Raw genomic sequence first — 16,296 nt, forward strand, 5'->3', positions numbered from 1 at the left:
ACGTATTTTGAACGATCGCTAGAAAATACAATCATCAATTATTAATCATACTTACAGGTAGAAGTTCAGAGGAGCAAGCCGGTCCAAATAAACTGGGCACTGATCCATTTTTTAAAACCAAGCGTTTGGTGAATCTCGCGTTGTAACGTTACTCCCCAAGATTGGAAAAACAGTCATCAGTAAAATGACGCGAACACAACACATAATGGGCATTGGACTGCTGAGGTGTTGAAAAAATTAATGTTAACCACTCATTCTTGGTAGTTTCATCTTTCGGAAGGGCATATAAAACAAATTCACTCTCACAGCGCAGGGCGTCTTCTTGACATGATGTAACGTTAATCCACGTGAAAATGGTAGGCCTACTGTTTGTGGGCGGGCAAGTTGTTCGCGAAATTGAACGTGGGCGGACATTACGCAAATGTGTAGCTCGTGACGTGTGGCCGTTACAGAAAAAAGATTCGAATTGCTGACGACTCGTTTAGGCGAATGTGAGCCGACTCTTTTTTTTGTTAGACAAAAACTTCATTTATAGTGCACTGTCGGCGTCACAACTTTGCAGATAGTTTATGTTCACATACAGCTACATGACACACTACATGAAATATCATATTTGAAAAGGCATAATAGGGGCACTTTAAGATCAGTGCCTAAACAATGAGTGAATTTAGACGAACTAATGCACTTTGTTTAATATAATCTACACACCAAATCCTAAATTAGTTAAAGGTGCTATAGAATGGAAAACTGTATTTACTTTGGCATAGTTGAATAACATACCGTAAATGGACATACCGTGAGTCTTAAACACCATTGTTTCCTCCTTCTTATATAAATCTGGTGTTTGCAAAAGACCACTGAAAAAGAGGCCAATTCCAACATAACACCGACTATGACATAATAGTCTCGGGATCATTAATAGTCACGCCCCAACATTTGCATAGCCGAATCATCAGAAGTTTTGCGGGAAGGCTATTGTGAAAAAAACAATGCATGGCAGATCAATAGCGAAAATGGCAGATCACGGGAATAAATGTTATGTTCCAGGTTGTGCAGGAGATGTTAAGTGCAGGGATGGGTTGGTGTCTGTACTCAGAAAGGCAAGGAAAAACAAATAAGGCAATCTAATAAAATAAGGCGAGCCACTGAAGGGACACAGTTAGCTTTTTGCTAGCGGTAGCCTGTCACATTGCAGTACATAAAATTTCACTTACCACATAAACAAAGTAAGGAGAGATGACTGCGTGGACAGTGGCGAATGATTTGTAGATCCTGATTACCGCTGACAAGCATCTAAACTTGTCAAATGTGCTAAGTACTGCCGCTGTAGTATGATGTTACACAGAGCACGTGTGATCACAAATCTCAAAAGTGAAAGTAAAAAGTTTTCATCCATTCAAAATGGCAGTTTCAATGACCCGCTTATTAATAGCGACTCGAGCTCCGTAACTAAATGAGCCGCTCTGTGAAACAGCCAATCAAAGCAGAGCTCATAATTATTATTCATGAAACCAAATAAGGTAATAACAGACCATTTCATTCTAGGGACAAATCCTAGGGTTGTAAATGGAGTTGTAAAACCGTTTCTAGGGATTTTTTGCCCTTACCTAAGCCAAATACCTTCTATGTAGATATCAGATAACAATTTAAAATATTGTATCAATGCATTCTGTGGCACCTTTAATACTTATTTTCAAAAATTTCATTTTTTTTTTTCTTTTTTTTTTTTCTGGGTACAGACATTACAAATCACATACAGTGCCTATAGAAAATCATCATACCATTTTGAAATAGTTACTTTTTGTGTCATACAGCCTGAAATCAAACCCTATTCCAAATTTTCTATAGGCACTGTATTTATCACATTTTAGGTTTATGTTGTTGAAATTGGGATTTTATGTGTACTTTTCAGGTGATAAACAACTGAATTAAAAAACAGATTTTTATCTGTACAAAGCCTTAGTGATCTATGAACTTCTATCCACAGTAATCAGACACCCATTACACCTGCAGTGTGGAGACAACTTTCTGTTCTCTCTGTCATTATATAGTGTTATAGAAGACAGTAATTGGCAGTTATTAAGTGAACACTACAAGATAATCAGGAAATCCAAACCCGCAAAGCCGGCGTTTTTTTTAGAGATGTCATATGTTTTTCTCTAATTATGTTGCATAGTTGTGACTGAAGATTGACACCAACACCGATTTCAGTTGAAACATACTTACATGCAAATCACCCGCCTTCTAATCTCACAAAAATAACAAATAGGACTTCTTTGTGTTCGTGAGAAGTATAGCATGTCATCGCGACTGTGTCTAGTTTGTCATTACATCTTTTTACAAAAAGAAAGTGCCTCACCTTAGTTTTCTCATCTCAATTATGTGCAGATCAGGACCCATATGACTTTATTGACCCCAATCCAGATGAAGAGGCCACTCTGTCTGAGGGAGATCTACAGCACAATGTACCCTATGTGTCATGTATAAAGGTATTGTATGCATACACATTCACACAAGCACGTATGTACATATTTTGTTTGTCATACAAAGACATTACACAACTGAGGACATCCAAACATAAACATTCACTAAACCACACACTGAAAAGAGCTTCCCCTCTCTCATCCTCAGGAACTGGAGCGGGTTCTGAAAACGCACCAAAGCAAAGATAAAGAGAACTGGAAAGAGGAATCTGGGTAAGTCAGTCTGGTGTTTTGTGGCCGATATTATGCAGCTAAGATTCCCGTGCATGAAATCAGTAGTTGTAGATCTGTCAATTTCCTGCATGGACATCAGCTTCCATCCATTATCATGAATTGTACCGGATATACTTCCTGCCTATGAAAACAAATCTCATTCAAAAACATCCCTCCCCAGGAATTTCTCTTCTTAGAACTCAAGTGTATGTTTTTAAGGTCAATTACCCAATCAGTTCATTTCCTGATGTAAAGGTGCCATGAATTTCAACCCTCAGAGTCTACAGCTGATGTTCCAACCAACAAACCTAGCCCTACACTGCCGTTCAAAATTTTTTTTTTAAAGAAGTCTCTTATGCTCATCAAAAATATTTATTTGATCGAAAATACATGAAATATTGGATTGAATGCAGTTTAAATACGGCTTCAAACGATCCCAAATGTGGTTGTAAACGATTCCAGCCAAGGAAGAAGGGTCTTATCTAGACCCCGAAACAATTTTTTTTTTTTTTTTAATCACAATTCATATACTTTTTAACCTCAAACGCTCGTCTTGTCTTGCTCTGCCTGAGCTGTTTTTTCCGGTTCAAGAGAAGTTAGGGTATGTCGAAAAACTCCCATCTTATTTTCTCCTTCAACTTCAAAAATAATTTCAAAATCATCCTACATTGCTGCAGAAGTACCGACCCATTGTTTGCTTAGTGAACATGCAAAGAAAATTAAACACCCTTAACAAAAAATGTAAAACAGCAATGTAGGACGATTTTGAAAAAAATAAATAAATAAATGATAGTTTCGCTAGATAAGAGCCTTCTTTCTCGGCTGGGATCGTTTACAACCACATTTGGGATCGTTTGAAGCTGCATTCAAATTGCATTTTGGAAGTTCAAATTCAGGGCACCATAGAAGTCCACTATATGGAGAAAAATCCTGAAATGTTTTCCTCAAAAAACATTATTTTTTTTACAACTGAAGAAAGAAAGAAATGAACATCTTGGATGACAAAGGGGGTGAATAAATTATCTGGAAATTTTTGTTCTGGAAATGAACTTCACCTTTAATAATTTTTTTGGAAATTGTGATACTTTTTTGAGGATTCTTTGATAAATAAAAAGTTAAAGGGAACAGCATTTATTCAAAATAAAAAATCTTTTCTAACAATATAAGTCTTTACTATCACTTTTCATGATAGTCATTTAACACATCACAATTTAACACATCTTTGCTGAATAGAAGTAATAATTTCTTTCAAAGAAAGAAAGAAAGAAAGAAAGAAAGAAAAAAGGTACTGACCCCAAACTTTGAACGGTAGTGTATATTGTTACAACAGATCTCTATTTTAAATAAATGCTGCTTATTTGAATGTTTTATTCATCAAAGAAACCTGAAAAAAATATCTAAGGTTCCAAAGCATTGATAATAAATTAGCATATTAGAATAATTTCTGAAGGATCAGGAGTAATGATGCTGAAAATTCAGCTTTGCATCATAGGAATAAATTCAATTTTAAAAACAAATGTGTGTAAGAAGTAGCAGCTGCAATGTAGTGCTCTAAAACATTTGGGAGGCATTTACACAGAATGCATATGTGTTGAAAAAACATGAGACGCTGGACAGTGAAATGAACAACAAAGCCTGAGGTGTAGAGATGCAATTTTTAAAAGTTACCCTTCAAATTTGAGCACTGTGATTTTAGAATGACATGTCAAATGATGCAAAACATGTCCCTTTAGCACATAAAAACAGTGGGAAAGTAGTGCAGTGGAATGCAGAAATGCGTTATTTGTGAATGGCTCCTTAGACAAACAAAAGCCTAAATGTCATTGGTGTGTTATGTCACAGAAAGATAAGGAGCGCAAAAGTGATAAACATGCATGTTTTGTCAAAGCAAGTGACTCATTTTTTCCTGTATTTTATTTATTTTATTTTTTTTCTAGATTACTTAGAAATGGTGTGGCACATTTTTTCTGGGTTGCATCACTATGTCTTTCATAGTCAACAAACCACGACTGTGATTATGTAATACACTATGAGATTGAATTCTATTGTAAATATGGTTTTTGGGCTGTCAAAATGTCAGTATTCAGTATGTCATTTAAAGTTATTTAAATGACGTACTGACGTACATTTAATGTCATTTAAAGTTCCTTTTTCATTTAAATAAGATATACATTGCAATCAGTCTGAATTCTAAAACATAAGTACAAGAGGGCCCTAAGGATAAGAGGGTACACCTGGCTGCTTGTGTAATGAGTGTTTACAATTTATGATATCTGATTGCTTCACTACTCAATTAGCTGTTTATCCCTATGTACTTTGACTGTTATTTCCACTATTTTATGTGCTTTCTTTGCAATCAATGAGAGTTTCCTGTAAAAGTACTGATAAATTATGGGAATGTGATAATTCTGAATAGGGGCACTGGAACTGAGGTGACTGAACTTATGTACTTGTGTTGGCTCATAAACATACATTCCTGGTATAGACCGTAATTTCTTAAACAATGTCTGTATAGAGTGCGTTCTAGGTGAAGCATAAAGTGACGGTACTCTATGGTCAAGGGTTCACTATCTATCTATCTATCTATCTATCTATCTATCTATCTATCTATCTATCTATCTGTCTGTCTGTCTGTCTGTCTGTCTGTCTGTCTGTCTGTCTGTCTCTATATATACAGTTGAAGTTAAAAGTTTAAATACACCTTGCAGAATCTGCAAAATGTTAATTATTTTACCAAAATAAGAGGGATCATACAAAATGCATGTTATTTTTTATTTAGTACTGACCTGAATATGATATTTCACATAAAAGACGTTTACATACAGTCCACAAGAGAAAATAATAGTTGTATTTATAAAAATGACGCCGTTCAAAAGTTTACATACACTTGATTCTTAATACTGTTGTAATCTAAATGATCCACATTTTTCTTTTTTTTTCTTTTTTTGTTTTGATGATAGTTGTTTTTGAGTCCCTTGTTTGTCATTTACAGGTAAAACTACTTGCTGTTCTTCAAAAAAATCCTTCGGCTCCCACAAATTCTTACTGTATGATTTTGAGATTCATATTTTTATACTGAGGACAACTGAGGGACTCATATGCAACTACTGCAGATGGTTCAAATGCTCACTGATGCTCCAGAAAGAAAAATGATGCATTAAGAGCCAGAGGTGTAGTATATATATATATATATATAAAGTATATATGTAAATATCTTTTTTTTTTTCATTTAGTACTGCCCTTCAGAAGCTACCGATAAATACATGTTTCCCAGATTACAAAATTAGTTAAATTTACCCTGATCTTCTAACTCAAAAAGTTTTCACCGCCCCCCACCCATTCTGTAACCTTCTGTAATAGACCCCTTAGACCCCTTTTGAACAGGGTAATTTTTATAAATTCAACAATTATTTTCTATTGTGGGCTATATGTAAACGTATTTTATGCGATCTTATTCAGGTCAGTACTAAATAAAAAATTACATGCATTTTGTATAATCCCTCTTATTTTGATAAAATAATTAACATTTTGCAGATTCTGCAAGGTGTATTTAAACTTTTGACCTCAACTGTACATAGTTTTAAACATGATATGATTTCAATTAAGTTATTACCTTTCATAAGACATGTCCATGCATTTGTCAACAGACAGAAATAACTTAATAAAAGTGCAAAATCACTATAGATGGAACTTTAAATATGAGTGTCTTCTAGCAGGAGAGAAAATGTAGATTGCTAATTAATAAGAACTACATTTTCATTTATGAACCTGAAATGGGCATGCATTTATATTTATTTAATGCCAGCTAGTATACTTTTATGCATTTCTAATTGTATCAATTGTTAGAGCAGTATAAATGCTATCTTCATCTTTGCACATTAACAGCTGTTTTTTTTTTTATGTGGGCATTAAAGGGTGTAGCAATGATGTTGTGCCACCTGTGTTACAAGCCTGGGTTGTTTTTATCTGAGTGTTCCAAAGAACTTAACAAAAGAAGGAAGTGATGCAATTTCATTAACCAAAAAAAAATTCCCTTGCATTCTGGTGAACTGAGTTCAGAACCACTGAAAAATGAAACCAAAGTCTTTTGACATACCACACCCAATGCCCATCCACCCATCTAGTCTAGATTAGATCTCATTTAGATCCAGACTAGTGATGTTACTTGAAGAGTCGAGGAATGGAAGTTTAGTTATGTATTTATTTATTCATTTATTTATGACAGTGTCTAATGTGTTGCATTAAATGCATTTCTTAGTTATTTATTCATTTGATCAAAGGCAAGCAGTAATCATATATACACTTTGGTTTGTATAACTGTCAAAATAAGGAAGGGAAAAGTTCACAAAGACACAATGATATGCTTTGCACAACAATACACACAGATAAATAGAGTTTGTGACTCATGGCGGCTGCGTCTGTAGGCATGTCATGACGCCACTGTCAGCTCACACTCCTCTCTTGTTTTGGCATCAGTTCACTGGCTGTTCCAGTGCCAACAGAGTGTTTTAACTCTGGATAATCGTTGTGATATTTTACTACAAATGAACACTAATGACCTCTCAAGCCATAAGTCAATCTTTACATGTTTGATTTATTTTACCTTAGGGTTCATTACCATGTTAACCGAAAGTTTCCTTGCATTGAATTAAGCACCAAACGGAAAACACAGTTCTTATCCTTTTTTTGTGTCCAGTGCTTAATGGCTTCCTCCACCCTTGTGTTGTATTCAATTGTAGATATATGTAAACACCATTGCGTGTAATACACCGTCGCTATTCCAGATTGTAGGATGAGCCAGCAGATGTAATTTACATCCAATTATATATGCAATAATAATAATGAAAAGATCCAAGATTCTTACTATAATGGGTGGAGCCCATTTTACAGTGAATTTGGTGAGTCATTAAATGTTAAAAAAAAAAATCACACAAAGTTTCTTCGCGGATTGAAGGTTCGCAGGAGTGTTACATCGTAGTCGTCTCGTGCCTTTTAAGGTTGCCGAATCATAATTCTTCCAGAGAATTCACAGATTCCGTAGTATCCAAACGTGCAAAAGAAAATACTTGAGTCATCAGGTAAATTCCGAGTTAGCTTCCAATTAGTCGGCGTTCCAAAAGTATATCTGTATAAATGGGTGTACGTGTACGTTAGGTTACTAGACGAGAGGAATTCCTTGTATGGGAAAAGAAAGGGGTGGAGTCAAACAGTGTTTTTTTATTCCCAGGATTCCCAGATTCCCAGTCAGTAGCTTTTAATTTTTTTTTTTTAATAACATTAATTCCTCAAATCTTTGTTCTTATTAGTTTACAATTACTTTTTATACAATTCTAAAGTTCTGAAAGCAATTACATCACTGGACAATATTTTTTTTAAGAGAGCAATTACCACTGGAAATTATGTTCAAAGCAGTCCTCATGGAGGGCAGTGGGGCTCTGTTATGTCTGTTTTGGAGTTCTAGTTTCTGGCATAAGAATCATATTTATTGTCAGCAGTTACAGTGAGGGAAAAATTATTTGAGCCTCTGCTGATTTTGTACATTTGCCTCTGATAAAGAAATAATCAGTCTATAATTTTAATTGTAGGTTTATTTGAACAGTGAGAGACAGACTAACAACAAAAAAAGAAAAACGCATTTAAAAAAAGTTGTAAATTGATTTGCATTTTAATTAGTGAAATAAGTCAGGAATAATTGACGACGGGCTGTAGAATTCTTAGAAAATAATGCATTATTTTCATTGAATTCTACAGACCGAAGTCAATTATTCCGCTTATACTACAGGTACCACACCTCAAGACATCGATCAGGTGATATATTTCAAGACATTCGTCCCGTTTTTATCCTTAAAATGCTACTGTGAGTAGGATTAATTTCTTACGCAGCTCATCCAACAGCTTCGTTGCTAGTTCCAAAACGTCATTTTAGACCTAGTAACGACGCTTGAGCCGTTAATAGCAAACTAATGCCGTTAATAATGAAGTTTAGACAGACCGACAGACAAGCAGACAGACAGAAAGAGAGAGGGAGAGAGAGATTAAGTGCATGAATTACCTCTCAAGTCTGTGTGTCTCTCAAAGGTGACTGGCAGCATCGTCTCTACTAGCGTGAATGCTAACGCGAGTGCTAACTGTATGTGTGTGTGTCTGTGAGGGAGAGAAAGCGAGAGAAATAGAGTTTGTGCTTTCTGTACATAATGAAACGTAATATTGTGGAAGAAACATGGAAATAATCTGTCGTTTTTATCCTGTTGTTTACTCTATTTATTAGTTTGGCCAGTGTCATTGTGGGTTTTGATTATTTTGCTGTTTTGGGCTGTAAGGAAAATAGTTTAAGAAATAACTGAAATCGTGTGGCGAAGTGATATAGACATGTACTGCGGTCAAAAGCTGCCTGGATCTACGTTCGCCGTGCGTTTCCCTGAGAATAATGCACACCATTCGAACGTTCGTCAGCAAATCAGATTTAAGCATTCAATGGCCCTGTAGTAAACGTATTTACGTTAAACATTAGTACTTTGTGGCAAAAACCCTTGTTGGCAATCCTAGAGGTCAGACGTTTCTTGTAGTTGGCCACCAGGTTTGCACACATCTCGGGAACGGATTTTGTCCCACTTCTCTTTGCAGATCCTCTCCAAGTCATTAAGGTTTCGAGGCTGACATTTGGCAACTCGAACCTTTAGCTCCCTTTACAGGCTAGGCCACTCCAGGACCTTAAAGGAACACTCCACTTTTTTGGAAATAGGCTCATTCTCCAACTCCCCCCGAGTTAATAAGTTGATTTTTACCGTTTCGAAATCCATTCAGCCGTTCTCCTGTTCTGGCGATATCACTTTTAGCATAGCTTAGCATAGATCATTGAATCCTATTAGACCAATAGCATCGCGTTCAAAAATGACCAACGAGTTTCCATATTTTTTGTATTTAAAACTTGACTCTTCTGTAGTTATATTGTGTACTAAGACCGGTGGAAATGCAAAGCTGCGAGTTTCTAGACAGTACATAGCCCCATTCCACTGTCCTGTCCCCTTAGCAGAACAACACCCCCAAAGCGTAATGTTTCCACCTCCATGTTTGATGAGGACAAAGGGAGTAATATGAGGACATTTTGGCCAGTCCTCACTTTCTAAAACCCCTGCCTAAATTCAATTCTAATTTGAATCATTTATACTTAAATACAGTTTAAGTTCCGATGTAACAAAAGAGATAAATTCTTTATCATTGAGGAGTGAGGCATTTAATCTGCAGATTTTGGAAGTTTTCTTATGTTCTATGTCCCAAAAAAGTTCCATAAGTGAATGGTCCGACACAGTCATGGGTAATATCTTCATATTAGTTATTCTATGAAGCTCATCCTTAGGAGTGAAAAAATAATCTATCCTGGAATAAGACGTATGTCTATGGGAGTAGAAAGTGAAATCTTTACAATTTGGAAATTTACTTCTCCATACATCTACGAGTCCAAATTCGGAAGATTGGTATTTTAACATCTTACTCATTCGGGAGCATGGGGTATTAGAGACAGGCTGTCTAAGTGTTGTGACATTATACAATTAAAGTCTCCCCCCATTGATAATATTCCAAAGCTATGCTGTGTGATCACATTGAAAACTTTTTTAATAAAAGAAGGTCTGTCCTCATAAGGTGCATAAACATTCATAAGTGATATATCAATGCCATCTATACATCCATTTATCAGAATAAATCTTCCCTCTGTATCTTAATGGATCTTTGCTAAAGTAAAATTTACCTGTCTATGTATCAGGATAGACACTCCTTTCTTTCTCCCTGACGGATGAGAGGAGAAATACACTTTGTCTGCCCATGACCTCTTTAATTTCTCATGTTCTGCGTCAGACAGGTGGGTTTCTTGTAAGAAAGCTATCTGACAGTTAGTTTGTTTCAACTGACGCAGAATCATTTTTCTTTTCAAGGGGCTATGAAGGCCCCTAACGTTATAACTTACAACCTTTAAAGATGCCATTATTAGCTATGTATAACTGAAAAATCGGGCATCATCCCAGTCCAGCAGATCAGCGTGTCAAGCATTAGATTGAGTCTCAGAGAAAATATTCCTCTTCACATAATCCATTGCCTCAGACGCATTCCGGTGTTGTGCCGAATTCTGACCCCCGCCAGATTACTACCCCCCTAGTATTGGTAGGTTTAGGGTTAGGTGTGGGGGAGGGGTTAGGATTATGGGTGGGGTTAGGATTAGGCAATCAGGTAGCGATTTCAACGAGAGGGGGTAATAATTTGGCAGGTGTCGAAAATGGGCACAACACCGGAACTCCTTTTCTTCTCTGTCATGTGAAATTCGGAGTCTGGCTGGGAAAAGTAGTCCATATCGCACGCCTTGTCATCCCCGGAGAGCTCTCCTGACATCACTGAAGGACGCTCTTGCCCTTGCAACACTGGCTGTGTAGTCAGGGAAGATGGCAATTCGACTACCGTTGTGGATGAGCGGTGCACGTTCTCTGGCTTTTCGTAAAATCTCCATACAGTCTCCATCATAATGTAACTTTGCGATTATGGTGCACGGTTTATCTCCTGGCTTCCTTGGACCAAGGCTGCGATGTGAACGATCAATTTTAACTTCTCTGTTCATTTGAAGCATCTCTTTCAGGAGTTTGGAAACCGCTGTGGGCGTACTCGATCCAGGTTGCTCAGGGTTTCCAGTGATACTAATATTCCCTCTCCGCATCCGCCCTTCCATATCTTCACACTTTTCTTTCAAGTCGTCGACTTGGCTTGTGAGTTTAGTTACAGTAGCCTGGAGAGTAACCATTTCATCTGACCAAGTTGAGAGTCCCCCCTTGACATCCTTAATGTTCTCTTTCATCAATTTCAGTCCTCATCGCCTGTAGTTCACTTTTAATTGCTTCAAAATCCTCGGCTAGCGCGTTCTTTAACTCTTTCTTTATTACTGATGATATATCCATCTTCAAAGAGGAAAGAATATACGCTTTAATCAATTATAAGTCCATGGTCATATCTTCGGGCCGTACTGTAGAAGTAGCAGATCGGCTAGCGCCACTTTGTCCAGAGGCTTCAGGCCTTGCACCGGTAGAGCCGGAGTACTTGTATTTACGGAGATTTGCTGCCATCCATGTTGTTTTATGTTTACTTGCGGCAAAGGTCCTGTTAGTTTTCGGACTTTAATTGCTGTTGAAGAATTAAATTATTCTGGGTTCTGCAGGAGTGCTGTAAAACACGTATTACTCCATCATACTCAGCAGCGCCCCCCCAATATCTCCATTTTGAATAGATTACAAAGAACACAAGACTGTGCTCAAAATTTTACTCAGGATTGTTTTTCAAACACTGACTGGAATTAGGAAGCTTGAGGAGGGTTCAGCTACGTCTGTGTTTAACGTTACCTGGACTCAAAAGCCTCATGAAAAGAAAACCTTGCGTTCGTAAATGAAAAAGATATTATTTTCAAATGATGTTTTAAAGATTAAAATGCTTAATAGTTTGTGTTAAGAGCCTGCAGTTAGATCGTAAGCCTCTTTCAGACATGTTAAGTCATACAAAAAACAGTGGGTAGAAAGTTTATTTTTATGCAAAGCGATCAAAAGATAACATTTATTTATTAGTTTGCCGTGTAGTGTTTGGGATCAACCCCTTTTAAAATCGCAAAATGATATTCGTAACATTTTTTTTTTTCTGTTTTGCTTTAGACAAGGAAAATGTCATGTTTATCGTAATTTCATAATAAAGGTCGTAAAGACGTAGCTGCAGGCTCTTAACACAAACCATTAAGCATTTTAATCTGTATAACATCATTTAAAAAACTCTGTGTAAGCGTTTAAAGGAAGATAAACATGCTCATATTAGAAATTAGCAGTCTTACCACAGTCATTTTCTTAAATAAATGCAATATTGTTACCTGAAAGTTAGGTCATATGTCCTGTCAAACAATCCACGTTTCCTGGAGCTCTTTGTCCTGTGGAAAAATGTGAAATGACCTATTATTTTATGATTATACGATCTACATCCCGATACGCAACAATACGCCACAGTGGACGCTGCTGGACTGCTGTCCCTCACAGCCTCGTTTTCGGTTCAAAATGGCGGCGGGCTGAATAAGGCGTATTTTCCCAGCTGCCTTGAGATCATTGACAAGATCCTCCAGTTCTGGGCTGATTCCTCACCGTTCTTATGATCATTTAAACTCCACGAGGTGAGATCTTGCATGAAGCCCCGGACGGAAGGAGATTGACAGTTATTTTGTGTTTCTTCCATTTGCGAATAATCACAACAACTGTTGTCACCTTCTCACCAAGATGCTTGGCGATGGACTTGAAGTCCACTCCAGCCTTCTGTAGGTCTACAATCTTGTCCCTGACATCGGTGGACAGCTCTTTGGTCTTGGTCATGGTTGAGAGTTTGGAATCTGATTGATTCTGTGGACAGGTGTCTTTTATACAGATAACAAACTAAGATTAGGAGCACTCCCTTTGCTCCTAATCTCAGCTTGTTACCTGGTGATTGAAAGGGGATCAAATACTTACTGTACTCATTAAACGCAAATCAATTTGTATCTTTTTTATTCTGTCTCTCACTGTTCAAATAAACCTACCATTAAAATTACCGGCTTATCATTTGTTTGTCAGATTGGCAAATGTACAAAATCAACAGGGGATCAAATATTTTTTTTCCCTCACTGTATAAGTGCTCTTAATACACTATATATTACTATAGGAAAACTATGTTCTACAAATTATGTTTCTTCTTAAAAAATATGCATTTTGGCTTTTTTGCCTTTATTGTGATAGGACAGTGTAGAGGAGACAGGAAGCGACGTGGGAAAGAGAGAAGGTGGCGGGAATTGGAAAAAGGTCCACTTAGGTCGAACTTAGGACGCGCAACGGTGCGTTATGTTGCCGTGCTACAAACAAAGCTTTCAGCACCGACATCAAGTTTTATTCAAGTTTAGGCACTTTTAGTTTATTCTATAAAAACACTGTTAAGGCTGGAATACAAGTCACTCTGAACGTAGTCTCGCGTAGCCAGACCTTCAGACTGACGGCTGAAGGTCTGGAATTCATGGCAGCGTTCATTGGCCATGGCCCGCCCATAAGACCGTTTGATCGACATTTCAAACAACCAATCACAGTTCGTTTTGTTCAGCGTCACGATTCGGTGCGTGGAAATGCCCCCACAACAACAGACTGGCGTGCAACAAGTCAGTCATTGAAATAACCAGCATTGAAAGTTAAAGAAGAAGAGCGAGCACAAGCAGTAAGTCAGTAATTTGTTCGCAAACGTGTATAACAACAATGGCGTCTGCATAAGCACCTTTTAGCAAAACGCCGAGTAAATTAGTCTGTGCTTTGTTTCCCGGCGGACCGAAAATAAACGCAACACTCGCGTCTCCCGGAAATCCGGTCAAATTCAACTAATCAGATCACGACTTCGACATTCCTGAAGTGTTTCCAGTTAAGTGTACCATATGCATCAGACGTTTAGCCAAGGTTCCGTGAGCGTGATGTCTGAGGCTGAGACTACTCTGAACGCAACAAGCAAATGCAGAAATGTGTCTTGTTGCTAGAAGATGTGTGATAAATGGAAACTGTGTCTTCTAAAGAAAATATGGGAAGAAGTTATATAATGTATTCCAGCCTATAGTCTACCTTCTAGATAAAATACCTTAAAATTTGCGCAGTTAATTGAAATGAGATGTGCTTTTGATGTGTCCCACTGGCTGTGAGGTTATAGTGGTGTACAGACGGCTGGGTGAAAATATATTCCAGTAATGATGACCGAACATGCTCTGCTGCCAAAGCCATTATAAAATAACTAGTGGTGGGCCGTTTTTGGCGTTAACGTGCTGCGTTAACGTGAGACTCTTATCGGGCGATAAAAAAATATCGCCGTTAATCTATTCTCAAAGTTGGGTTGGGAGCTGGGTCTAAACTATGCAATATATGATGACTTTCACCTTGATATTTTAGCGCGGATGACGTATACCTAGTCAAATTGCACTGTAAGGGGCGAGAACGAGTCTTCAACTTCTGGGAAATTACCACATCAAATGAGACGTGCAAACATGGATGCAGCTATGAAGCCGCTTCAGGGCAGGTGCGTTGCTAGACCCTTTTTACTGGGGCACGTGCCCGAGTGAAAATCTGCTGTGCCCCAGTAAAATCTCAAGTTTGAGTTATAATTTACTTTGATAATCCCAAAATAAAGACATTAAACTATATGCAGCAACTGAATTGACGCTTCTAAAAGCAACGCAGTTTAATGGAAGACTATGCACGCAGAAATCCATGCCCGTGCGTGTCTGTGTATTTAACGGCAACACGCACGTCGTGCAGCCTTTTGCGCAGAAGTACATGGTTACACAAGTTTGTATAGGTAATTATGTTGTAAGTGCAATTGTCAAGCAGTTTGTGATGCATTTTGGAAACAGGAGATGAGCGCCTGATCTAATGCGCCACCTGGCCCGTTCTCGAAGACTTACTTTTAGTCATTATTTGGGTAGCACACATATTCTGAATGCCTTCAGCAGAATTCAAATTAGCCATTTTAATCTAGATTAATCTAGATTAATTCCAAGATTTAATCTAGATTAATCTAGATTAAAAAATTGAATCTATGCCCACCCCTAAAAATAACACATGAAAAAGAGAGAAATCCTTCATTCTAATTACCACAGTTGGCTATTCTAGTAATTGCAGTAAAAATAAATCTTGTTATACCGGGAGTAGAGTGATTTCCGGTTTTTGCAGCAGTTTTGGGAGGGTCCTTTTGTTACAAAAAATCACATACAATACTAAATGGTTAACTGGCTTGCACAAAGCCCAGATGTGAACCCAGTCAAACACCTTTGTATTGAATCAAATGTTCAAGATTATTGCACCATCTAATGACTCACAAAACTTACTGTAAGTGTTTGTCCTCTACCAGTGTTTGCAGCTCTTGTAAAATGCACTTGTGTTCATAGGCTTCATTAAGGTCCATCACTCCCTGCCTGTATCATGCTAACATATGTGCCACTACAAGACTGCTAGCCATGAGTAAATCTGATAATGGTCATTCATAGTAACATTCCTTCTGTTATGATATTTCTAAACGATCCGTTTTTGAATGGATTCCTTTAACTTCACTTGGACTGAAATGTTATATGTGGTTAAGAACAAGCAACAACATCCTTATGTCTCTTTATTTTTGTCTCCCTCTCTTGTCTACCTAAGCTCTGAGAAAGAGCAGTTAGCTGAAGAAGATGAGGATGACTTAAAGGAAGTGTTGGATCTGAGGAAGATTGCAGTACAGCTGCTACAGCAAGAGCAACAGAACAGGTGATCTTTCATGCTAAGTCACATATGGTCATGCAACCTTCAGAGCCCATCAAACACATACACAGTTTTTCCATCAGACTCACTGTCTTCTAGGTAATATTAGTGCTGTCAATCGATTAAACAAAATGTTATTGATAAAATGTATAGCAAATAACTGTAATTAATGAGCACATAAATGTACATGGTGCTAAATTTCCTTGCCACAAGTCTTTAAATTGACAACATGTAATACAAATTGGTTTATGTAATGGGACCGTTCTAGGGTTATTGGATATTCAGGTCGCTCTACATTG

At 37.5% G+C, this 16,296-nt stretch overlaps 1 protein-coding gene across 1 annotated transcript in view; it reads left to right on the forward strand.

Moving 5' to 3' along the window:
- Positions 1-16,296, forward strand: part of lrch2 (leucine-rich repeats and calponin homology (CH) domain containing 2) — a 96,958-nt gene that overhangs the window by 39,344 nt on the left and 41,318 nt on the right. Inside the window, exons 9-11 of the mRNA XM_073840036.1 lie at positions 2,389-2,489; positions 2,632-2,696; positions 15,899-16,003. Of these exons, the coding sequence (XP_073696137.1) occupies positions 2,389-2,489; positions 2,632-2,696; positions 15,899-16,003 (271 nt within the window). The remainder of the gene's footprint in view (positions 1-2,388; positions 2,490-2,631; positions 2,697-15,898; positions 16,004-16,296) is intronic.

Source organism: Garra rufa, chromosome 5, assembly GCF_049309525.1.
Source record: "Garra rufa chromosome 5, GarRuf1.0, whole genome shotgun sequence".
In the NCBI taxonomy this organism is placed as follows: Eukaryota; Metazoa; Chordata; class Actinopteri; order Cypriniformes; family Cyprinidae; genus Garra; species Garra rufa.